This window comes from Lutra lutra, chromosome 6 (assembly GCF_902655055.1).
Source record: "Lutra lutra chromosome 6, mLutLut1.2, whole genome shotgun sequence".
Classification (NCBI taxonomy): domain Eukaryota; kingdom Metazoa; phylum Chordata; class Mammalia; order Carnivora; family Mustelidae; genus Lutra; species Lutra lutra.
Window position 1 is genome coordinate 128404364 of NC_062283.1, and position 27063 is coordinate 128431426.

Here is a 27063-nt window from a genome sequence, read left to right on the forward strand (position 1 = left end):
AACATGTCATATCATTATCCTTACTTTACAGGTCAATAATTTCAATATTCAAGAGATTACATGTCTTGCCCCAGATGATACAATTAGATGTGGCCACGATGGCATTTTAATTGAGGTCCTCTGTTACCAAATTAGATTTTTCTTTTAGTCTAAATATGCAGGGACACACAAATGTTTGGCATAAAGCAAGCCTATCAGTTCTTCAGTTCATTATCTTTCCCACACATCAAAGCATCATCCTAAATTCTTGTGCAGTTTGGCAGAGCTGAGAGGCTGTGAAGATTCTTTGTGGAATTAACAGGTCAGGTGTTTTGAGGTATTGTGGCTTCTCCAACTTCTCATCAGATAAACAAGAGTATCCTTTTCCTTGATCTTTTGTAAAAGGAAGTTGCTTATTGAAGCTCTAGAAGCAACCCAACCTAGCCATTCACTTGGTTTTAGAACCACGCTTTGGGGGGATTTTTAGAGTGTTTTAGACTTCAAAGTAGAAAACCATTTAGTAGAGCTGGCAGAGTTGATTACCTGGAAAATTAACACTTGGACAAAATTACGTTCCCTCCCTTTTCTTCCATTTTCTGGCTCTGTGCGAAATATATCCCATCTCCAGCCCGGCTGATCCAGAGTATTCGGTATGTGCCCTCTCCGAATAATAAAGGATGGCCTGCATTCTTATGGGAGAGAGTGGGTGTTTTTGAAAGAAGGTTAAAGCCAGTGGGGATGGGCAGGGCCAGATAAACTAGAGAGAAAGCAAAATGCCAGAATTAAGAGGAGGCCTGGCCAGGATAAATCATTTTCAATCAGAGAAGTGTGCCTCAGTTCTCCCTTTTAAATGACAAACAATCTTGTAGGAAATACAAGATAACCTAACAAAAGGAAGGATGTCCATACTGTATACGAGAAATTTTTCCTATATCCTCCGAGAATTATTTAGCATGAATCTGACCAAATCCCATCGTCGTAATGCAAACAGATGCTAAACTATGTGCAAAATACTTTGAGTCACTTATTTAAAACCAAGATATAATTTTATTTTTAGCTGTTATTACTGTGAGACCCATTCTTCTCGGAATATAAAAGTATCCAAATAACGAAACTATTTTACAGTTGAAGGCAGAGACTATTGAGTACAGTAAGCATTAAGTAGTTGAATCACTTTCCAGGCCAGCTGGCCAGGTTCAGAGCCCAGCCCCACAACTTCCCAGCTGTGTAACTTTTGGCAAATTGCTTAATCTCTTTGAGACTCAGTTTCCTCATCTATATAAAATGTAGTAATAGCACCTTTCCCGCAGGTTTGTTGTAAGGACTAAATGAGAAAATAGACGTAGAGCACTTAACACAGTGCTTGGAATATAGCAATCACCCAATAAAAAATAGTTATTGCTATTAAACTGTAATTATTTTAAGTGCTTGGTACTACTGGGTTGATTCCCTATTTGTCTTCTCCTGCTGCTCTAGTCATTAAAATAAGATAAAAATTATTATATATATAATAAATGTATATAATACATACATTCTACAACATACATATTACTGTTAGAAAAAAAGCCCTCCCTAAATCTTTCTATCCTTTCTAAAGTGTATCTATTCAAATTTCAGTCTCTGCCTAAAAAATTCTTCAAACAATTGAATTTTCTGTGGATGATTTCTGGAAGAAATGACAAACCATACCATTAGAAAAAAAAAAAAAAAAAGAATAGATTTTAGCAGAAGGCTATGTGACTTCAGCCTGTTTCGGTTATCAACTGCTGCAGAACAGCGATCCTGGCCTAAACTAACAATCATGTTCTTGCTCCTGATGACTGGAATTTAGACCGGACTAAGGTGGAATCAGCTTGTCTCTGCTCTATGGGATGCCTAGCGAAGCTGGACCTTCTGAGGCGGCTTCTTCAGTTACACGCCCGACGGCTCAGCTGAAACAGCTGGCCGCTGGCAGGAGCGCTTCTCCTGGGGCCTATGTCCAGGGCCTCAGTTCTTGCTGTTGGTCAGGTTCCAAGGTCGTCCCCTGCACCCCCTCCCTAGGTGGCCTCTCCCCCAGGGTAGCTGCACCTCTTAAGAGGCAGCTCAAAAGGAGAAAAGAACTCCAGTCCTGGACGTGAGGAGCAGCATGTGGTACCAGGAGAAGAGAAACTGCTGGGGCCGCCTTTGGAGACTTGTTACACAGCCCCCTGAGACTGTGTCTGGCCGGCCTTCTGCCAGTTCCTCTCCTAATCTCTGCTGTGGAATAAAACTCCCCTTGATTAGTCTACAACCTCCTGCATTTCTAGGTGGACACTAATCTTTCATTCAATCCAGATATTTTCTCCACAATCTTTTTAAACTGAAAATACACAGATTCTAAACCATCTTGGAAATTATGTCTGAGGCAGACTCAAAGAGGAGAGGATTATAGACCCAGATGGGCAAACAAATTGCCCGTTAGGGTCAAACAAATACACCAACCTAGAAAAGGGCATTGAGCTCTATTTTATGGACTTTTGACTTAATCTTCCTACCTGTGGGTGGGCATAGGATACCAAGATCTGTGCAGAAACGGCCACACTACTTTGCAGTTTGTTGTATTTTTGGTTTTGAACACAGGACGTATTTTGTCATGGGGTTGTCCATCTGTCACGGGGCTTGTCCAGACTTGGAGTGTTTCTATAGCACGCCCTGGGGCTTGACTGGTTCCCTGGACATTCCATCAGGACCCAGAGCTGCTATGGGTCCACTGTGGACTCACGGAACCAAGTATTTTCAGTGGGCACACACGACATGATGAATTTGCTGCCTACAAGGTTGTGCTGACATGGAAGAGTTACTTTATGTTGTTTGCTGAGGCATCAATTACATCACAAGTGCCCCAGTTTATAGGCAACTTTGCGATAAATGCCAATTACGTTCTTGAGAGACCAAAATATTAATTTCAGCATGGCAAAATCCTTGCTGTCTTCTCGATGCCTGTTGTCTCTGAAAGCACTTTAAGAGTGAAATATTCAAATAAGCATAATCTCTTAACTGTGCCTCATCACCTGGACTGCTTAGGAGATGAGTCATAAAAGGGGCAACTCTGCCCTATTTTGTACTTCCATGAATGTTTTTTGTCAGATTTTGTGCCCTTCTATTTTAAATAGAGGGAGGTCCATCAAGAGAAATTACACAGCTTTGTTTAAAATACTTTGTAATACCAGGGCACCTGGTGGCTCAGTCAGTCGAGTATACCACTCTTGGTTTTGACTCCGGTCATGATCTGAGGGTTGTAGGATCAAACCCTGAATCAGGCTTCATGGTCAGCATGGAGTCTGCTTGAGGTTCTCTCCCTCTCCCTCTGCACCACGACACCCTTGTGTGCTCTCTCTCTCTCTCAAATAAAGAAATCTTAAAAAACAAACAAACAAACAAACAAACAAAAACCTTTGTAATATAATAGGTTTTGTAGGTTGAGGAAAAGTATATTGTACTTTAAGCCTCTTCCTTACTCTCTTCCTTTTTTCCTCCCTCCTTCTCTTTCCCACACAAGAATTGAGTGCCTTCTATGTGAATTCAGTATACTACAGGCTATTGGGGTACAAAGATGAAGGATACCCAGCACCTACCCTCAAGGGAGTTAAGTTCTCAGGATAATCAGTGGGTCATTGGAGGGCTTGACCAATTGAGGGTCAAGGGTGTGACCCTCTAATCCCAATACAGAAGTTATTCTTATGAGTATACCCCGGGTTCTGAACCAGTGGGGGGAAAATGGAGTTTTCTGGGAAATTTCTGGTAATGGATTCCACAAGGTTCACCTCAGCCGGTTCCCACTTGGCCCACAATTTGGCCTTCGAGGTCCCTCCACTGAACTTCTGGGCTCTGCTCATTCTCTGCAGAACATTCTAATACTTCACAGATATAATTAGATGCTGTTTTCTGTTCTTATACTAGTATTCTCTCTCCTCTTTACAGAAAATAAGATGACTCTTACTTTAAACTTACAAGTCAAGGCTGCTGTGAGAATTAAAAATGCACACCAGAAGCACTACTTTTCAAATGACAAAGCGCGACACAAATGTAAAGATTCTTGATAGTGTTCACCTCTCTGGTAAAAGTAGCAGGAGACACAAAGCTGTCTGGAAGCCTAAACAGATCTGAGAAGCTTGAGCTCTGGTTCCCCGACCTTCCCAGTCTTTGGTTGTTGACAGGTTGTGGTGGGTTTCCAGTGCTCCCGGTGTAAAGGTTCTGTTGTTTCCAGGTACTCACGTGTGATCTCAGTCACTTCAATCTTTAACTCACGTCACTATGGCCACAGAGTGGAAGGCTCAAGAGCTGCTTTCAGGGCTGACAGTTTTTACAGGTTCGAGAAAAGTCTCTGATTTGTTTGATATTTATTTTGTGTGCTGAGCTAGATCTAATTCATGGTCCATTTCAAGCACAGATGGCTTTTAAAAACTAGAAACCGCAATATATAAGTGGCGGCAGCGGTAAGCATACTCATTTTCTATGGCTGTGTAATAAAACACCCCCAAATTCAGGCACTTAAAACAACATTTATCTCTTCTCAGTTTGAGCAGGTCAGGAGCTCAGAGGCAGCTTAGCTGGGCGGCCCCAGCGGTAATCAAGCTGTTGACCAGGGCTGCAGTCAGACAAAGGGTTGACTGGGGCTAGAAGAGCCATTTCCAAACTTATTCTTGGGGCTGTTGTCAGGATGACACTGAAGATGGCTTCCCCCAGAGCAAGTGATGAGAGAGAGACAGAGAAAGAGAGAAGCTGGAGTTATAACCTGGTCTTGGAGGTGAGATATCATGATTAGAGCGTCAGAGGAAACTATATGAAGATGTAAATAGCAGGAGCAGAGGATGATGGGAAATGTCCTGGAAGACGTTCTCTTCATCCTCATCTACTGCTTTGTTTCTTTAAAATAAGATAAGGGATGCCCGGGAGGCTCTGTCGGTTAAGTATCTGCCTTCGGCTCAGGTCATGATCCTGGGGTCCTGGGATCGAGCCCCAAGTTGAGCTCTCTGCTCAGCGGGGGGTCTGCTTCTCCCTCTCCCTCTGCCCTTCCCCCTTGCTTGCGCTGGCTCTCTCTCTCTTTCAAATACATAAATAAACTCTTTTTTAAAAAAATAAATAATTAAATAAGATAAATATAAAAATATATATTTTAGTAATCAAGAAAATTAAATATATCAAAGAATTTTTCAGATTTAGACCTATACATAAGGTTGTGGGTGAATTTTTCCTGTCTTTGAATTTATCCAGACTTGGGTAAACCAGAGTTTCTGTTATAATTACCTGATAATATCTATTAGAGTTTTAGGAGTGCTTATTCTTTTTCAATGATGGTTTTAAAAGTACAAAAAGAAGACACCCTGACAGGGACGCCTGGATGGCTCAGTCCATGGGACGTCTGCCTTCGGCTCAGTCTGCTTCTCCCTCTCCCTCCCTCTCTGCCTCTCCCCTCCACACATGCTCTCTCTCTCTCTCAAATGAACAAGTAAAATCGTTTTTTTTTTAATGAACAAGTAAAATCTTAAAAAGAAGAGAAAGAAGAAGAAGATGACACCTTGCCAAACAAGCTTGTAGGAATTTATAATCCAAAATAGATTTTAGCAAATTTTGTCTGTAGAGAGCAAGATATTAAGTATTTTAGGCATTGCCAACCATCCAGTCTCTGGTGTAGTGGTTTAGTTCTGTCATTGTAGAACTAAAGCAGCCATAGAGACTAATGTATTATAATTACTATGTGGCTGTACCAATAAAACTTTATTTATAAAAACAAGTTGTGGGCCAGATTTGGCCTAGAGGTCATGGCTTAATAACCGCTGATCTAAAAAGAAAACTATAGGATACTAAATCAGAAGCCTTTATCTAGAATCAGTGTAAAAGATAAAAGACTTACTTTCCTCTACCAGTTTCATTTTATGGGTTTACTGATTTGTTCTATAAAATATGTATAGGTAATAAAAAGGAGCTACAGGAAGTGCAAAAAGGTACAGAACACTAAAGAATGAAACAGTGAATGGAATCAGGATACCCTTTAGTTATTTGCACCCTATCCCCCTGTTGAAATGGAATAAATGATTTTGAAATCATGCACAGTAGGAAACAAGACAAAGTCATTCTCTTGTCAACTTCTGTGTTCTCCTGTCCCCCAGCCCAATCTAGCTGCCACTCCTGCAAAATTACTTCTCAATGATTGCTTTTAATTCTTTGACATACATCAAAACAAATGTTGATTGCCTTAAACAGAGTGAAGTTCCCTGCAAGTATTTTGTTTCCTTGCAAATTTTTAAAACAAGTGGTGTCTTGGAAAATATCCAAGAAAAAAATTGTGACTCTCATGAGATAATTAACAAAACCTGGGGTGTTCCAAAATCTAGGCTAGGAATTATTGGCCTAAGGAATTGGGAAAAAGAAATTGAGACGGGCAGGTAAAATCTGTGCATTAATATTTTATTAGATTATGTTAAAAAATCTGTTCCATCATCTAAGTTTTACCTTCTGCTATTGCCACTCAAAATCCTTATTATTTAGACATCCCTGAGGAGCCTATTAGGAATTTTGCAACTTTTTTGGTTAATTTTTTTTCCATTATATGAAAATGTATAGCAGTTGTGGAAAATAAAGAAAAGAATATAAATTACTCATAATCCAACTAGCCAGAAAAGACCACTATTAAGATTTTAGCGTATTTCCTTTCCATATGTTCTTTTTTATTTAACATACTGGATATACAATTTTTTATCCTACTTTAATTTTTTTAAAGATTTTATTTATTTGAGAGTAAAGGAAGGAGAAGGAGAGAAAGAACTGGAGGAGAGGCTGATGGAGAGAGAGAAGCAGACTCCCCACTGAGCAGGGAGTCCCGATCCTGGGCTCAGTCCCAAGACCCTGAGATCATGACCTGAGCCGAAGGCAGACACTTCACCGTCTGAGCCACCCAGGCGCCCCACCCTACTTTTCAACTTGCCATTACAATCACAGGCTTTACTCAATGACCTAAAGGATAAATGGCTCTCTATAATATGGATGTTCTATATCTTAGTAAATCATTACCCAAATTAGCTGAGTTGCTTGAAAATTGTTATCATAAATAACATTGCCATGAACTCTTTGAAGACTTTGATTATTTCCTTATAAACATTTTTTAGGAGTAGAATCATGGGATGGAGGTATTTTAACATTTTTAAGACTCTTGATAAGTACTAATAAATTGCTTACCAAAAGGCTATAACAGTTAATATATACCCCATAATATGTAAAAGCATTGAGCATCATTCACTTTTTTTTTTTTTAAGGTTTTATTTATTTGTCAGAGAGAGAGGAGAGCGAGCGAGCACAGGCAGACAGAATGGCAGGCAGAGGCAGAGGGAGAAGCAGGCTCCCCACCAAGCAAGGAGCCCGATGTGGGACTCGATCCCAGGACGCTGGGATCATGACCTGAGCCGAAGGCAGCTGCTTAACCAACTGAGCCACCCAGGCGTCCCAGCATCATTCACTTTTAAATTGCATCTGTTGTTACCTTAGTTTGCTTATTTTGGTTACTAATGAGGTTGGGAGAATATATTCATTAATTCATTCATTTGCTGTCTTCCTTTAAAAATTATTCATTTTCCTTGCTCATTTTACTAGGTTTGCTAATATTTTTCTTGTATATTTCTATGGTTTCTTTATCCAGTGTGGCTCTTAAGCAACTGTTGGATGTTTTTGTTGAAAATATTTTCTTGACTTGTTACTGCTTTTTATTTAAAACAAGGTATGAAAAATTAAAAATGATGCCTAGTAAAATTACCAATATTTTTCTTTTTTATTCCTTCCACTACTTTTTTTTTTTTTAAGATTTTATTTATTTATTTGACAGACAGAGATCACAAGTAGGCAGAGAGGCAGGCAGAGAGAGAGGAGGAAGCAGGCTCCCTGCTGAGCAGAGAGCCCGATGCGGGGCTCGATCCCAGGACCCTGAGATCATGACCTGAGCCGAAGGCAGCGGCTTAACCCACTGAGCCACCCAGGCGCCCCCCTTCCACTACTTTTAATCTTAAGAATTTTTTTCCCATCCTATATTATCTTTTACCATGCCTTATTAGACCTTCTAACCTCTTAGTTATTCAAGGTTTTTCCATTTAATTCTTTCAGCTTGGAATTAACTTTGATATAACTTTGCCAGGATCTAAGGAATGCATGGTGTCGACACATACAGTCCTCTTTAATTCAGAGGTTCCTCCTTAGGTCTCCCATCGTTCTTGGCTTTACTTCAGAGTTTCTTATTACCTGAGGCCGCATTTTTCATCTTAGGACGTTTGGTGTCTTTGGAGTTCGCTGGGTGGCAAAGTGCATGCATTCTTTTCATTTCTCTTTCTTACCTCCACAAAGCTTAGGATACTGGCAACTCCACTCAGACTAGCCTGGGCCCATACCTCCTTGGAGAAGGCTAGCACATGCTGGGTTTCATTTAAAAGATACTCATAAGGCTCACTTCCCTAAAAACGTCTTCTCCTCTGAGTTTTTATTGATGCTGGCTATGCCTGCTATTTCTTCTCTTTGCATTAAACACTGCCCTTTCTCAGGAGACTTTTTTAAAAGTGCACATTCAGCTCTGCAGAGTAGCAGAGTGTATTAGTCTCCTGTGGCTGCCACACCAAGTAGCACCACGTTGTGGCTGGGAAGAGCAGAAATGTATTTGGAGGCTAGAAGCCCCTCCTCCCTCTGACGGCTCCAGGGAATATCGTTCCCTGCCTCTTCCTAACTTCTGGTTGCTGCCAGCAATCCTCTTGTTTGTTGACTGCCAACTGTGTCTCTCCAGTCCCTGCCTCCACTGTCCCATAGCCTTCTTCCCTCTGTATCTGCATGTGTCTGAGCCTTTGTGTCCAGATTTCCCTCTTATAAGGACACCATTGGATTAGGGCCTACCTGAATCCAGTATAATGTCATCTGAATTTAACTAATTACATCTACAAAGAGCCTACTTCCAATAAGGTTACATTCTGAGGCTCTAGGGGAGTATGAATGTTGGGGGGATGTTATTCATCCCAGTACACATATAGGTGAATAGTTCTCTCCCATTATTTAGTTCTATCAGATCACTTTTCTGTTTAACAGTTGATATGGAACCACAAGAAAATCCTGGGATTCATAGTGAGCAAAGGGAGAAAACAGAGAGAGTCAGGGTGGGGCAGGTGTATGGAAACAATGTCAGATCCCACCCCTGGGCATACGGCTGATCCTATAACCAGATAAAGAATAAATCCGTGGGCGTTTTGCTTTCTCAGGAACTTGTTTGCATTTGAAGTGGAGAATCCAAGTGTTAGGTTGATCAGTATCTCCCTTTTCTATCTGTAACACATAAAAACTAGTTGATGGCTAAGTGAAAGGATCAAAGGAGTAATGCAGGGACATCTGGGTGTCTCAGTTGATTAAGCTTCTGACTTTGGCTCAGGTCATGAACAAGGTTCTGGAATCGAGCCCCCACATCAGTCTCCTTGCTTAACAGGGAGTCTGCTTCTCCCTCTGCTCTTCCCCCTGCTCATACTCTCTCTCTCTCTCTCTCTCACACACACACACACACACACACACACACGAGTGTGTAAATAAATAAAGTCATTGAAAAAAACAAGTAGTCTATTGGAATGATTCAGGTGATGATTAGATGTCAGATCTTTTTGGGTTTCAAAAAATACATTATTGGTAATTGCAGTTATATGATTGCGATTATATGATTTTCTCATATTTGAAATCCAATGCCATGAGTTGTAACTGCTAAATTTGGGAGGGAGAGAAAATACTTCATTTTAACTATTTCCTAAATAGAGAGAAACCCTAAGATTCTACTATTTTAAAGGGAAGAAAGGATGACAGATTGGAGAATTAATTTTGCTAGTAACATCATTTTGATTCTTTTTAATAAAAAGTTATTGTAGAAGTTTGGAAATTTCCAGTAGCCTTTTTCTTCCATTTTAACTAATATGGCAAATAAAAAATCTTAGTGAGATTTATATACGTACTGTTTAATTTTATGAATTGCCCATTTTTGAGAAATGCATGAAATGTCCCACTATTATTATCTGGTTTATAAAACACAAGTTTATTCCCTTTCTGAAATATTGGCAATATTTAAATTTTTTTACTAAAAGCAGTATGAAAATATTTTTAAATGAAGAAAATGAAGACAGTTGTTCTTTCTTTCTGTTAACTTGTGCCTGATATCCCCAAATATTGTAAGAGTTCTTACCTTCATCTTGAGTGCAAAAGTTAAGATCTCCTATGTGCACACAACCTGTTGAATCACACGTCCTCATTCTACCTGATGAGATGACACTCCCTACTTTAAAATTCTATTATACAAAATAAATACTTTCTTGGAATAGAATGTTTTGTGGTTTAGTGACTCAACTCTTTCTCAGTGTTAGAAGCCTGGGTCCTTAATCAGTCAGTGCCACAAGAAAAAACTTGTTTTATGTCATCCCTGATCAAAAAAAGGGGGGGGGGGTGCCTGGCTAGCACAGTCAGTTGAGCGTCCAACTCTTGGTTTCGACTCGGGTGGTGATCTCAAGATCGTGGGATCGAGCCTGGTGTCTGGCTCTTCACTGGGCACAGAGCCTGCTTGAGATTGTCTCTCTCCTTTCGTTCCACTGCCCCTCCTTATCTGTGCTCTGTCTCTCTCTCTCTCAAATAAATAAATCTTTTTTAAAAAGGACATTTATTTTATTTGCACTGAGTAACTGAGTACAGGTTATAGGCCTAGAAGACGATATGGTTCTTAACTCCTAAAAAGCCCATTACTGAAATGAGGGAATAATGTATGTTCCCAGAAAACCTGATCTGAATACTTAACAAATAATGTGAGGTTGGACCTTATTTGACTGGTTTTGACCTATAAAAATGTTACTTCATAGCACAGCCTCAAAGTTCACAACCAGTTACTGTCACTCACCTGAGCTTTGCCTGTCCTTTAGTCCTTTAAGGATGAAGAGTTGTTGTGCCCAGAGGCCTGTCCTGAGCGGAGGAAGTGTGGGGCCAGCGGCGTTTTCCTAGAACTGCGCATTTAGCTGCACACGTGCAGCCCCTTTCCTTCTGCCTTCTCCTGTCTCTCCTCAACTACATCACTCCCACATGTGGGAACTGTCTTTCCTCCTAAGCATATCTTCACCTAATTTGGAAAGGAAAATCTCTCCCTTCTCCCTCACTTCCCTTCCTTCCTTCCTTTCTTTGTAGTCTTTCTTTTTCCATTCTATTGTGAATCATGATCACGTAGTTGATGGCTGTAAGGCCCAAGAGCGAAGTTCGTAAGAGGAAAAGAGAAAACTACACATTTTGTTGTGAAACAGTGATAGTCTAGATCTGGTAACAGGGAAAGCCCTGTAAAGTCACTTTATAATCTCTGAAAGGTTCTCTAACAATTAACTCTTTTTAATTGAATGTGCTTTTTCTCAATAATCCCTATCCCAAAAAGAAAATAGTCTGTACTTGAAAGAAAAAAAATACTATTTCTTTTTTTTAAGATTTTCTTTATTTATTTGAGAGAGAGAGAGAGCACATGAAAGCATGAACAAGGGGAGAGACAGAGGAAGAAACAGGGGGAGAAGCAGACACACCACTGAGCAGGGAGGGCCCCATGCAGACAGAACTCAATCCCAGGATCACAGGATCATGACCTGAGCCGAAGGCAGATGTTTAACTGACTGAGCCACCCAGACACCCCAAGAAATACAATCTGTAAGGCTGTTTTATTGCTTTCTTGAAAATATCAATATTTTAAATTTTAGTATATGTGCTGCCGAAGCGAGCACAAAATATCAATATTTTCAATATTGAAAATATCAATAATTCTATAATTCATATTAGCAATCTCTTTCTTTGGCCATGGTGTACTATTTTAGCTACATGGAATTGACTTTTCATGTAGCTTATCTGGGAATCAAACTACCATTTATAATATTGTACTTATGAGATAATAAGCCAGTTACCTTAAAAAAAGTTTTGGAACGCAACCCTTTGGTCATTTGGGATTTCCTTCAGTATAAACTGGATACTTAAGGGGGAAAAGATTCATTACATTGTAGTGTACTGGAGGAAATGAATTTTGAAATTAGACTGAACAGAATTTGATAGCCAGAGATTGCCAAGAGGAGAGGGGAAAGAATTAATAAGAAACCTAAGCAAAGAATAAATAATGAAACCAGAGCAAAGAAATCTCTCTGACCACAAGTGAGGGAAGGATGGGGTTGGAGTGGCAGTTACAAGCAACTGTAAGGACAAACTTATTAAGCTGGATGGAGAGTAGTGATAACTTCTTATACCACAGAGGAATTCAGTTCATGGGAGCCAAGAGCATACATATCAGTCTGTTCTCAGATTTACCTTCTTATTGTCATCAGTCAGCAAATCTGTATTCCTGATGTGTCCGTAATATGGTTTGCATTATTACTTCTTATTAGAAATGATTTTTAATGAGAGTTTTCTTTTGTAACATAAGCACCAGTTAAAGATACTAATTGAACTCGTCATTATGTAAATGACAACAATTCTAGGCACTGCCAAAGGACATATCTAGGAGGCCCTTAAGCAACTCTAGTATCTTATAAAGTTTACCTATCTGGTGCAGGTGGATGGGGGAAGCCAAAGATGTAGTTTGGACAACTATGTACTAATTACTGATCATCTTGCATTAATCATTGAACACCGGCCAGGTATCTGGAAATTCAGGAACTCAAACATGATGAGATTGACAGTTGAAATTGGAAACTAATGTAAAAACTAACATCCGTAAGAATTAACTTGAAAAAGTACAAAAAGAAAGACTCATGCTTACATTTTAAAATACTTTCTTTAGTTTCATACTATCGTCAAAGGGCATTTTCTATGTTTTCTATGTCTTACAAGTAACACTTGAAGACTCAATCCTCACATTTAGGTTTATAAGATTTATAGACCACTATATAGTAAGAATGTATTGAGTAGAGCTTTTAAACCTCTGAATTATAGCTGTGAGAATTTTGAGGGTACCTGAATTGTAAGAAAAGTAGATATTTGTGAGTTCAGGAACTACAGTAAGTGCTGAAAATCTTTGATACAAGGAACAATTACACAATGTATCTTGAAACTTTTTGCTTCTAAAATTGCTATAAAGTAGTAACAATTGCAACAATGAAATTCTTTTCAAAGCTCAAGTTTGGTGAGCATAATCCTCCTCCTGCCTGAAAGGGCTAACTTCGGCAGAAGAGTTGGGTGCCAGGTTCGTTAGGACCCTAGTTTCATAGACTCTTACTAATTGTGGTTGGCACAGAGTCATTCTGGATTATTGAGGTAAGGTGTGGCAAAGGTAAACAAAGGAAGCAGATGATACACAATAGAGGCGCTACAAAGTCAACTTCAAAGTGCGTGACATCACCAGAGACTTCTGGAAAATAACAACAGATGAACCAGTCTAGCTGCAGCTACGGTGGTTAGGAAGAGGTGCTTTTGATCCAAAGCTTTACACTGATGTTATTTGAAATAGTCATCATGGTGCGGGCTCTGCAAACAGCTGCTGTAGTCGTGAGTCAAACCATCTTTGCAGGAAGGGCTTCGTATTCACTCACCCAGGACACCCGAACTGAACATCTGTCATGTGACAGACGTGCGTATATGCCACAGCAAAAACAGAGAGAATCGTACACATGAGCTCTGTAGAGAACTTAACTCTCCGAGATAAAAGACCTTACTTACCCTGTGAGGGAAACAGCCATCAGTGATTATAACGAGACTTACAATAGAGCAAAACTGCCTGTAACGGAGGGTGTGTGAGGGAGCTTTGTTTGAGAAGTTAGGCTGGATCCAGAGAATGGAAGAACTTGAATACTGGGTTATTCATTACATATCCAGTGCCAAACCATTGAATGGCTTTCAAATAAGAGAATACATTAGAAAGATCCATCTGTTTGTATGGTAGAGCAGGTTAGAAGATGCGAAAGAGACGAGACGGCAGAGGATAGCCGGAAAACTCTCGAAACGGAAAAGGTAATGAAGTTTGGGACTAGGATAATGGTCAGTTGAATGGACGAGGGTTTCCTGTATTTATGCCCCATCACTCCTTCCTCCAAAGGATTTACAGTTTACATTCAATTAACAATGTAAAGGTGAAGATCGGAAAACTAAAAGAATAATAATGTAATAAGACCATGAAGACTATTACTTAACAGAATTATACATTCATAAAGTTCTGTATCATTACTAAAATTGATTCAAGATCAGATACACAACCCCCACAGTCTGAAAGACAGTAGGTGAGGAAAAGAAAAGCTTTCTGTGGCACTTAAGAATGAGAGAACTTTCTCCTTTCAGGCACCATAGAGACTCTTAAGTAAGATGGTGGCTAACACCCTTCTCAGCTTCCCTGCAACGTGTCCCACAAAGAGTTCTTATGTGGCTGTGCTTTTAGTGCCTCTCAAGGCAAGCTCGGGTGTGGTGACAAAGGGCCTCTTGATTGGTGATCAGAGGGGGGGTGATGGGAGCAGGAGAGCTGAGGGATGACTCCCCAGGGTTGCCCATGGTGATTTAGGGTTGGTTTTCTACACTTGTATCTATAATCATATTCTGCCAGGCTTCTTGCGCCTAGCCTGCCCCACGGTAACACAATCACCGCTAGCTTTGTTTTGTGTTACAAAGGATAGCAATTTAAAAAACTCTCTCTTGCATTATTGATTTGTTATTTATGAGTTTAGGAAGGTCATTAGACAGTCTTTCTTTGGGGATTAGATATGCCATCGAAAGAAAAGCTACATTTGCTCTTCTCTACCATTAGGTTATAGGAACTCAAGTAGCCTTCAAAGGAAAATACCAGCAATCAAGAAAATTTTTTATATTTTAATAATGAAATTGTCCAACTCGAACGTTATAAAGCAAAGCTGAAAAAAAAATACCATGGTCTTTGCTTCCTCTAAGTGAGTGAATGTGCAATCATGCATGAAACATAGTCTCTTACCACACAGGAGCCTCTCCCTGAGACACAGACCTTGGTTTGTCAGTTCTCCTGGGGTTTGGGACAGTCATTACGCAGGTTGTTTTGGTCTCCTGTCCTCTTTGTTCTTGTCCAGAATGAGAGCCTTCCTTCCTCTGGGAACACCAATAACAAAGCCAAACTTTGTTGAGCCCAGCCTGGTTCTGGGTGGGCTTCATAGTTTCTCGATTATGGAGAGTGATCCCAGATGACCAAAATTTACATATTACTGGTTCTGAGATAGCTTGATTAATTTACACAGACTCTGTCATACCCAAAGCCTGGATTTCACAAAATGCAATTATTATGGCAAAGGTCTCCAAGCTTTGTTGGAGAGAAGATGATTTGCATTCCAGTGGTCTGATAGGAGGGGAACTTAGACATTCTGCCCTGCACAGCACATTGGGAGATGGCCCCAAGCCTTCAAGCTGCCATTTAAAACATTGAGGGGCTCAGGAGGGTGGAGGCTGACTGGACCAGAGAGTGTTACTTTTTACAGAAACACTAAAAAAAATAATAATAATAATAAAAATAAAAATGAGTAGACCGATGATCTTGTGCAACCAGTAGATGGCAGAGTTTCTACGTCAAAAGCTATGACTGATCGCTGGTGCTCAGTACTTCTATTAATGTCAGGGTATTCTTTATGTAGTTAAAATTCCTAGGATGTTTCGGATTTTCAAAACTTGAATGAATATAGAAAGTTATATTTATATCTCCATCCAACTGTGATCATAAAACTCATCTGCAGAGAATTTGAAATTAGTCTCTGAACTGGCTGGCAGTCAGCTGGGTTCTGTACTCCCATCTCTGCCACTCTTCTTTCTGTATCATTTCACGGTAAAGCCTGATGAATACGCTAGCTCAAAATAACATCTATATGATACCTAGTAAGCTGTTGGGCAGGACATGTTAACTAACGTTCATATGCATAATTAAAATAACTGGTACTTACTGAGCACCTACTGTGTGCCAGTACTAAGCTAATAAGTATTAGCTAATTTTTATGAGCGTTAGCTAACTTAATTCTCATGACAGTCTGGTTATTATCCCTATTTGCAGATAAGGGAGCTGAGGCTTAGAGAAGTTATGTAACTCACCAAGATCCCATGCTGATGGCTTGGCTGGTATGACTTGAAATCTGTGTGTTTACCACAGCAATATTCGATCTCTTACTTAGCTGAGAAAGACAGAAGTCTGAATATGAAATTGCTTCTGAAAGAAAAGCCCATTCTGTAAATGTGAAACCCTTGGTTTCCAAGGTAAATAAATGTGGTTTTCTGTTTGTTTGTTTTCTGGAGATAGGACAGCTTTACATTTATGGTGCCACTGTCATTATTTGCCTCTTGGTGAGCCTTGGCATAGAAGTCAGACTTCCAGTCCCATGCACATGGGTAATCAGGTCCCCCAATTCTGCCAGCCTCATGGTTTCTCGGAGTCACTGTGTCTTCAAATATGCAATGAAAGGACTGCACTTTTCAAGTCTAGAATGTCCTGATGGTGTGACACTGTCCATTTTCTGAGTTGCTCAGGAAGTGGTAGCTCTCTACCATTTAAAGGTTGCAGCAAAAAAGAATACTACACATACTATTAACTTGTTAGTAAATTAAGAGTTTTCTCTCTTTCTTCATGGCCCAGGAAACTTATGTAGCTATACAACCACTGCCTTGATTCAGAAGAGTAGTCCTAATATCTGGTGTTTTAAGCTCTCAGGAGGAAATAATTCAATGGAAGCCCCTTCGGAAACTTTGAAATCCCGGTTCCAAGGCTTCCTAGAACACACGAAGAATTCTTTGAGTAGACAATAGATGGCGGTACAGCATCGATTTGTACCCTGCAGTTACACCCAAACCTTTACTCTGGTGTCACTTTTTATTGTTTCACATCTACATTATCCCTGAAGCAAGAATTATTAGATAAAGAGGAGCACCTGGCTGGCTCGGTTAGTAGAGCATGTGACTCTTCATCTCAGGGTCATGAGTTCAAGCCCCAGGTTGGGCATACAACCTACTCTTAAAAAAAAAAAAAAAAGAAGAAGAAGAAAAAGAATTATCAGAGAAAGAAACTCATTTGACTTGCTTTATATTGGGCTACATGTATTAAAATGCTTGAGGAACAACTTGATGAAGTAAACCAAACTCAGAAAACCTGAAGCAGATTTATGGAAAGTAAATGAAGCTGATGCTTCAGGGGCCACTCCGAAGGCTTTAGGAGAGGTCCTAAAGTTAAAAGGTTTGAAAAAGTAAAATATCTTGTTTTCTTTTCCTTAAAGAGGCCCCCTAAATTATATACGATTCAAGCCACACAAAGCTTGGGTTTGTCTGGAAACAGCCTTGTGGCTTTTAACTTAGGAAAGGGTAGATAATCTTGCCATTATTAATTTTCTACCAACTTAATCTCCAGGGAAAAGGGCAATCTGGTTTTTAGAACCAAGCCAAATAAAACAGAGAGAGTGACTGGATACGCTGGCTAATTTTCCACTTATTTGTGAGTCTGAGTGAGGTGAAGGAGTCAACACTAAAACTTTCATTTCTGGCAGCATATTTGTGCCAAAATAAGGAAAGGACAGATTATAATTAGACAAATTAATGAATTACCCTCTGCTAAAGCTCCAGACTAGCATGGCAGTGTTTGGGGGACTTTAGTTTATTTTGTCTAGTTTTGTTTTATTTTTACCCAAGAGATATTGTCCTTAATAAGAGACCAGCAGTGACTGTTCACAGAGGAAACTGTATTTCCATTTATACATTTTAACTTTCTCACCAGAGAGCCCAGCTCAGCCTTTCTTATGACTACCTGTGGCTTACTCAGGAGTTAAACTAAAATTTACCCTTTGAAAAAGAAAAATAATTAGTCAACTTTCCAATTGGCCTTTCCCTTGACAAACACCACTTACTAAGGTTGGCTTGTAGGCCAAGGAGATTTATCTTGCCTTGCTCTGTGTTTAACTATTACTCGGAATAATAGTGCCCCCCTAAGGAGCCCGTGTGTCCACTAGGCCTTAATACCCTTGAGGGCAAAGGGTGGGTTTGTTTGTGTTGTGTACCTTGACCTATGACACCCAGAGAGAGCTGTAAAAATGCTTGCTGAAAGAATGATGCTAGATGTTCCTAAAAGTTACCACATGGCCTAGGGACCCTCCTGCACAATTCTGGGTCGATTATTTCTGGATAATATATTGTGAAGATTGGTTTCAGTAGACAAACTTGTATAATAAGTTTGCTATGAGTACAAGTTCTGTGTCTGACTCTCTAGGGGGGAACTAGAAATGCTCATGGGGTGGCCTGAGCATCTGGGGTTGGGTGAGACGCTGTCCTGAAGTTGAGCTCCACTTGTGAAGCCCTCCCAGCCCACACATCCCGTGGCCTTCTTCATCTCCCCAACCCAGTCCCGGAGCCAAGTTTGAAATAATGGCCCCTGTGACCAGGAGCACAGACATACTGCCTGTATCTGGGTCAGGGGGAAAGAGAAGTCAGCCAACATGTCATCAGCCTCCTCCCCTCAAAGGAAGGTGAGAGGTTATTGGCTGAACCACAAACACTCAGAATTTCCTCTTTCAGAATTACGGGAGAAGCAAGCACCATTCCTGGACTATCTCTAATAGTCCTCCCCTTCATCTGGCCATTGAGAAACTAAACCTACCTTCTATTTCTTCTGCGAATTATTAAAGCCTTGGACTTTTAGTTCTTTTTCCGCTTCATTAGCACTCTTCACTCAAAGACCTTATCCTGCTCCAGTATCTTTATTTCAGCCTTAATTACACAGTTAAGAAATTTATCAACATTTCTGGTGCACCTGGGCTGCTCCGTCTTTAAACATCTGCCTTTGGCTCAGGTCATGATCCCAGGGTTCTGAGATCAAGCCCCGCATCGGGCTCCCTGCTCAGAAGCCTGCTTCTCCCTCTCCCTCTCCCTCTGCCTGCCTCTCTGCCTATTTGTGTTTTCTGTCAAATAAATAAAATCTTAAAAAAAAAAAAGAAATTTATCGATGTTTCTGTCACTTAGGATGCTCAATTGCAGATAACAGAGAACACTCGACTCAAAATGGCTTAAACAATAGAGCGTTTATTATGTACCATTGGTTACCATATGTACCAGAGGATTGGTTAATGCAGTTGCTCAACAATATATTTGAAGACTCAAGCCCTCATATTTCTCTCTGCTTCCTGCTCCATCTGTTTTCCTTTGGCTAATGCCACTCATGGTTTCAGGGAGGCTGTCACATTTGTCACAGGTAGGCATGACACTGGACTACAGTAAAGAACTAGTTTTTTCTGTAACCTTTCTCTTAAGAGAAGGACCTTCCACTGATTCCGTCAGCAGACTCCCTCACATCTCATTGGCCAGACTTGCACCAGATAAGTCAGGCAAAGTACAAACCATTTAGAGGGTCAGAGAGACATAAATCAATGGGGTAATATCAGCCAGAGAGATGTATGGCATATGTATAAACTAGTTACTGGCAAGAGGAATGGGACACCAGAAATAGGCCAGTCACAATGGACTAGCAAGCCAGAAGTGGCTTCCTCTGAGGCACATGGGGGATGGATATCTGAACAAAATCAGGGTTGTTAGTAAAGAAAAAGTACATGTGGGGTGGGGGGAGAAGGGGGTGGTGTCTGAGAGTTTGATAAAGGAAATGGTTTTGTTTTTTTTTGGTTTTTTTTTTTTTAAGATTTTTATTTATTTGTCAGAGAGAGAGAGAGTACACACAAGCAGGCAGAGAGGCAGGCAGAGAGAGAGGAGGAAGCAGGCTCCCCGCCGAGCAAGGAGCCCGATGCAGGACTCGATCCCCGGACCCCGGGATCATGACCTGAGCCGAAGTCAGCGGCTTAACCCACTGAGCCACCCAGGCGTCCCAAGGAAATGGTTTTGGATAGAAAACCACCAGGTTTGACTAGAACACTGAGCCTTCATTGGTTTCCATTTCTTTAAACTCTAATAAATATTAATCCTGGGAATGATTCCTTTTCCCTGGCATAGCCTAGATCGTTCTCCTGATGGATTTAGTTCCTACTCTATTTCCAATGTTCAGACAATTACAAATATCTTTTCTTAAGAGCGATGACAGTAGAGCAACCAAGAAATCGTAAAATGAAATTGGATTGTCCGAACCTGTCTATAAATGCTATTTTTCTACCTATCTAACTCCGATTTATTTTCTGCATAGGGTTTAAAAGAATTCTGTTGGCCACATGGCAAAGTCCTCACGGCTTATTCCTAAATGTGCATGAGACAACCAAATTATCTACAATCCTGTGTAGGTTTTGAAGAATGATTCCTCATCTTGGCTTATTGGAAATACACAGACAGAAATGCACCTTTGGGTTTCTTGAGTTTGCAGAGTTCTTGATGGGTTATTGGCATCACTATGTTTCCATTCTTTACAGGGCTTTGGAGGTAGAGGATGGAGGCCATGTGGCTCCGGAGTGCCAGAGACTTGCACTGCATGATGGGGAATCCCAGCTCCTTCACACCACCGCTGAAGGGCCTGGCCCTTTACCTCTGGAACCAGGAATGTTTAGAAAGGTAATGCTTTGTTTCCAATATTTGGTTTACGCCCAGAATAAACACTTTAGTGAGTTAAGAAACATGGCAAAATAACCCTTGTCTGATTGAAAAACACATACTTAAAAGGAATGTAAATCGTAAGAAGGGTGTTATTTATCAAAGCACCATGATAATAAATGATGAGTCTCGCAATGAGTGTTCATCTTTGCTCTGTGCTGCTTTCACATGTTCTTCCTCGTTGTCATGAGTGCCTTCTGCCTGCCTTTTGTTCTTTTTGCACAGACTGTGTTTCGGCTCAAAGGTGTACAAAATAAATAGGACATCGATACTTGGAAGGCCCATAAAAAGCATTTATACTCCCTCCTACTGCAAGGATTTTAGAGTTGGTATTATATCAGCAGTTACTTCTTAGTATCTAGATGTTTCCATAGAAAGTTCTGACTCAATTGTATTGCCTTTAAAAAAAGAGCTTTCCCCAATGTGGGAGATAGAGAAGCGCATGCATGTTAACCGCATTCATTCACTCATAAAAGGATATAACTCATGCACTTGTCCATGGCAGGAAAGCACCATGATGTCTTTGGTCATAGCATGAGAGCTGGTGGAGCTGCCGGGCTTTGAAGGTTGTACAGTGCATTTCTTGTTCTGAACTACTGCTGTAAGATGAGTGAGTGTTAGAAGAGAAAGATATTTTGTCATAAGAGAAATCCTCCTCCCACCAAAAAGAAACTTGCTTTGGAGATGGGATGCACAACAGTGTGAATATACTTAATGCCACTGAACTGTGTACTTACAATGATTAAGATGGTAAATTTTATCTTTCTTAGATGTATTTTACCACAATTTAGATTAAAAATTTATTTATTTATTTATTTATTTAAGATTTTATTTATTTACTTGACAGAGATCACAAGTAGACGGAGAGGCAGGCAGAGAGAGAGAGAGAGAGAGGGAAGCAGGCTCCCTGCTGAGCAGAGAGCCCGATGCGGGACTCGATCCCAGGGACCTGAGATCATGACCTGAGCCGAAGGCAGCGGCTTAACCCACTGAGCCACCCAGGTGCCCCTAAAAAATTTTTTTAAATTACTTAGTGATGAAAGCAGTAAAAAAATAATGAGATTTAATAATAATAAAAAACATAAAAAAATTTATGTTTTATTAGAACTTGATAAGGGTAGGGAGGGAGGGGCTCCTGGGTGGCTCAGTGGGTTAAGAACCTGCCTTTGGCTCAGGTCTTGACTCTAGGGTCCTGGGTCAAGCTCCAGCTCCTGGAAAGCTCCCCTCTCAGCAGGGAGTCTACTTCTCCCTCTACCTCTGCCCTTCCCCCAGGTTCATTCTCTCTCTGTCTCTCTGTCAAATAAATAAATAAAATCTTTAAGAAAAAAAAAAAGTAGGTACGGAAATGCAATAGAGAAGCTTTGTAACTCAAAACAGTGTAATATCATTCAGAGTATCTGAAATATAAAATTAGCTTTTATAAAACATTAAAATAAAAAATCAAATTTAAATTTTAAAAATTAACCTGGCTTGCTGTATATTATACTTACATTCAAACTCGTTTCACATTTTGTCCTTTCATTGTAAGAAATAGTTTATAACTGTAAATAAAACCTAATAAAGCTAGTCACCGGTCTCAGTTAGAGTTTCAAGTTGTTTCTTACACACGTCCTTTAATAATTCAAAATAAAACTAATTGTGTAAGTATCATGCCATTCACTGGCATGTTGGATGGTAGTTCGCTTGATGTTTCCTCCAGTCCAGAAAACTCTAGGTGGCAGCACTCACAGCTGGGGCACAAAACAAATCCCCTGAGGAGGGATGGCTGAGAAGGGTACCTGGGAAGGGCCTTTCTCCCAGGGTTCACCGCCCCAAGACAGTCTGGTGGGCCGGGAGCCCGGGGCTCAGGGCAGCCCAGAGGGAGAAGCCCCAATGCCAACCCAGAGCATTCAGTACTGTGAGGTGGGCAGGGACAGGGAGGCTGGCAGCCAGAGACAGGTGAACTGGGAACCCAGGGTAGGGGCGAGCCAGAGCAGATAGAGAAGGACAAGAAGGTGAAGAAGGAAGCAGAAGCAGTCTGTCATTCTGGCTACACTGTCTCTGAGGGTCACCGAGATGGGGTCAGCCAGGGACCGCCTGAACTCTCTACTTGTATCACATGTTCTGCCTGAGGGATGGTCTCCAAGGTCCACTTCTGGGGCTGCTGTCTCTCTCTCTCTCTCTCTCTCTCTCTGTGTGTGTGTGTCTGTCTCCACTATCCCTCTTCCTTAGTCCTGCACTCTCTGGGCCCTGGCTCTCTTGATCTTTCTCAACTGCATAGTCTACCAGGCCTGGAAGAAACGGAGAAGTGGTGGAACGGACTTTCTCTTCCCTGCTGATGTGTTCTCAACTTTGTCTCTGGAGATCATGGCTGAGGGAGTCAGAGGATCATTCTCAGAAGTGCAAAGCATCCCCCGACATGGGCGTGGCCAGGATCATTAGGAAACAGAAGTTAACTCCTCTTAGATTCTGGGTGGTTCTTAGCTACTGTGAGAGTCAGGGGACCCCCCCATACTTCCAAGTACCCTTCTGTTTGTCTGCTCTGCAGTGAGCCTACTCACTTCCTTGGAGAGTCAGCACATTTATTAGGCTGGTGCAGGAGGACCACCCTTGGCATCTTTCCCTAGTAAAAGATCATAAATTCTTCTTAAGATTCCCGAGTTGATACAGCTCTCTTGGTTATATGTATTTATTCAAATGAGTGTTTAAATTTGTTTTTGCATTAAAGTTAAGCAATTAGCCTTTCCCCAAACAACCAGAATTTATTCATTCTCTGTATTTGTTCTGTACATTTTGTTATTGCATTTGTTTATTTAACATGCTGTTAAAATTCCTTAGCCATTCCTTAAAGATGACAATACTATATTGGATCCTTCAATTAAAAATAAGAAGACATTTACTATACCTGCTTGTGTAAACGGAAATACGGGTTTATAATTACAAAGATAGTATTGCCTCTGACATGCATATATACATGCATAAGGGGAAAACCCTAACAAAAATCAAAATAGAATATTACTAGAATTCAAATCTTAGATGGGAAGAATCACCAAGGATTTTATATTTATTTGTACAAAACCGTCTTTCCTTTAAATGGGCACATAAAATCTTTAGTCCATTTTACAGCAGAAGATATGTTTATGTAAAATGTTTATTTCTAACAGACCACTTTTTCACATTAGAGAAAAGCAGAAGGAAGTGGTATCACTAAATGAAAACGTATATTCTGCATATAAGTGACTATCATGTTGAGTAATTCTTTCTTTGCATGTAAGAGAGGATTAACATTACAGATTATTATGTGTTTGTTATATTTATGTACTTATATTTATCATGTTATATTTCCTGCTTACTTTATTTCATAAGTGAAAATATCTTAATTCCACTATATGAAGGCATTTCTGTGACATGAAGGAACACTTTTTATTAATTAAAGCATTTCTTTAAGAAAAAAAAAAAAAACAAGATGCTGAGTAAGTATTGTTAATAAAATCAGCCTCTTCAAAGAAAGCAATTACCTTAATGAGAATTTCTATGATTTCTAGAACAAAACCCATTTAATCCCTTTTCAATTGTAATCAGTTATTTTGATCTAGAAAATAGTATGTGACTATAGTGATTTTAATCATTCTGGAGCCAAGTCAAGCAAATAAAATGGAATAAACAGGAACAGCAAGTATTTGATTAATTCAAGCAAAAATCAATTTTGCTTCAACCATTTGGATTCTTTCATTCTTGATGACCTGGATAAAGCCTCTATTTCCTATTATCCACAAGTGTGTGTGCACATGTACTTTTTTAAAAGATAAAATAAGCCCCTGCCCCCCCTCAAAAAAAAAAAAAAAGTCACTCTAATCTATAGAGGAGAAGAAGTCTTGCCAGATCAGTGCTCTTCCTTCAGAAGTCACTTGTACAGATCTTGAGTCCTCTCACTATTTCTGTGCCCTGTCATTCAGGAAACATCCATGCATCTCTAACCTTACTCTTGGAGATTGGGGTGCTCCCAAATCATTGCAACAGACAGGCATCTGCTTTCGTCTCAGCTGTCTCAGAAACGGTTCTACCACAATCACTTTTGACAGCTTTTTTATTGCCTAATTCATCTTAGAATCGTTAAGGTGGAGCATTTCCAGTTTCCAGCCTCGTTATTCCAGTTTAGTCGAGAAGTATAACAATCCAATTTAACAAACATTGGTTGAGGTAGAGAGAAGGAAAAACTATTTTCTAACACATTCATTTTCCTTGGTGGTGGACCACTTTGAGAAGGGGATGCCCCATTTCCCCGCCCACCCATGGTTCTCCTCTCTGTCTCTCTAGCTGCTCCACATGGGTCCACGGATTCTGCTCTGGACGCTCCATCCCCCGCCTTATTTCATTTCTTAGGCCAGATCAGCTTCAGAATATGAAGGACTTAAGAGGCCTCAGACTTGTTCACTCCACCCCCACACTGCCTTATCCCACAGAACATCGTATGGTGTCTTGTTCGCTGTTGGCTTTGCCTAGGACACTACATGAACATTGATCACTGGGTTCCCACAGTTTTCCTTAAGGCACCCAGGCTACTAATCTCACCAAGGACAGTTCAAAAACATGATGCAAAAGTAGGACCTCCCAAATCCTGAAGTCTAACCTCCAAGCCTCACCCCGAGACTGAGGCATTTACTAAGGTTAGACCATCCTGATCATGACTTACTTAAAGGACATATGAGTGTCACCCATCCATCCCAATGCTACATTTCACCTTACTATTGGCACTTTACCCAAAATCACCTGTGCCATCTGGTGTTGTAAATAGAGACTGCTGAGCCCTTGGGCCTTCCTTGTCTCAAATGTCTCCCTTCGTCACCAGCCAGATCTCACTATCATTCCATTCCCCCCCCACCCTGGGACCTGTCCTATCCACGCAGGTAATTCTACTGCCCAACTTCATCTCTCAGCCTTATCAGACCAACTTCATGGCAAGAGTTTCTCTGTGTTCTATCAGTACTGATCTAAAAGTCTAGGTGTAATACTGTTAGAAAACAAAATTATAGACAACAGTGTGTATGGCATGCTACATTTTGTGCAAAAGTTAGGGGATTAGGATAAATGTTTTTATTTATAGGTTAAGTAAGAAAATATAGACGTATATGGGACACCTGGGTGGCTCAGTCAGTTGAGCAGCTGCCTTCAGCTCAGGTCACGATCCCAGGGTCCTGGGATCGAGTCCTGCATCAGGCTCCCTGCTCAGCAGGAAGCCTACTTCTACCTCTCTCTCTCTGCTTTGCCCCCCCGAAGTTGTGCTCTCTCTCACTCTCAAGTAAATAAATAAAAAGTCTTTAAAATTATATAGAAGAATATATGCAAAACTAATTGCCTGTGATAGGGATAGGGGACATGAGCAGGAGAGATTTTATGCTGTATACTTTCTCACATTTTGAATTTTGAGCTATGTGAAGGTATTACATATTCAAAAAAATTTTAAGATGGAGGAATGAATAGGTACGATTTAAGTTATATTGTGATTAAAATTAAATTAAAATGGTTTATATATGCATGTGTAATTTTTATGATTCTCTGATTTGTTGTAATCTATACCAGTCCTGATTGCGTTGTCTCAGGGGCTACTGTTCCCAAGTGTCCTCAGTGGACCGTTCTACTGCCTTTGCAAATATTTCTTCCCATGCCTACAAGTCTTTCCACGTTTTGTTTACTCGTCCTTTAGGGTCTTGCTCCAATAGCTCTTCCTTCATGATGTCTGCCTCAGAAAAGCCATTTACCTTGGATGTACCCCAAACTCAGCACTTACCACACCATACCAATTTACAAGTCTCCTTCCACACTGGACTGGGAGCCCCAAGGATCAGGCTGCATTCATGTGGCTGGAACATTAGCTATACATTTTGCATGAATGAAATACTCTACATTCACCATAAAAAAAATAAATAATGATAGAAAACAATGCTATTGCCAAAGTGCAGCATTTCGGTTCCAGTACAAATTCCATTTTTATTTAGGCTTTCAAAAGTAGAGCAGGAAAACTCACCAAATACATGTACACATATGTACAGAAATAAGCCATGCATGAGCCGCAGAAAGACAATGTGGCCATTTCCAGAGCATGCCTCCACCTTCTCCTCGAGCACTTGCTCTGTGGAGTTGCAGAGATCAAGGGAGAGCTGGGCGGCATAGGAAGTACTCTGTTGTCTCTGAAAAAGCCTGGTATTATCGGGTGCAGCTAGAGCTGCCTTTCCGACCTAGGTTCCATAGCCTGGGCTCTTGTTCCATAGAATGGAGAATGTTGCTTTAACCTCCTAAGCATGGCATTACAAAGAGCAGGATATAGTATACCCGCTGTTTTTCTCATCAAAACTAAATGTCTGGCCTTATAAGAAAAAGATTGATTGCCTGTGTATAGCTGACTTTGGAAAAATCAGGCCATCTCTACCAGTCTGTGATAGCATGCATGTGAAGGTATCATGGAAACCAGGATGCCTCAAGGAAATGTTTGTTTTTCTTTCACCCCAAACATATGCGTTATCTTCCTTTGATGTAATAACTGTGGGTGCTGTTTATTTACATATATAAAAATAAACATATAAATATATATTA

General features: G+C 40.4%; 1 protein-coding gene across 1 annotated transcript in view; it reads left to right on the forward strand.

Annotated features, from left to right (window-relative positions):
• Nucleotides 1-27063, forward strand: part of CRYBG1 (crystallin beta-gamma domain containing 1) — a 197975-nt gene that overhangs the window by 65224 nt on the left and 105688 nt on the right. The window contains exon 2 of the mRNA XM_047734833.1: nt 20316-20454. Coding sequence (XP_047590789.1) covers nt 20316-20454 — 139 coding nt within the window. The remainder of the gene's footprint in view (nt 1-20315; nt 20455-27063) is intronic.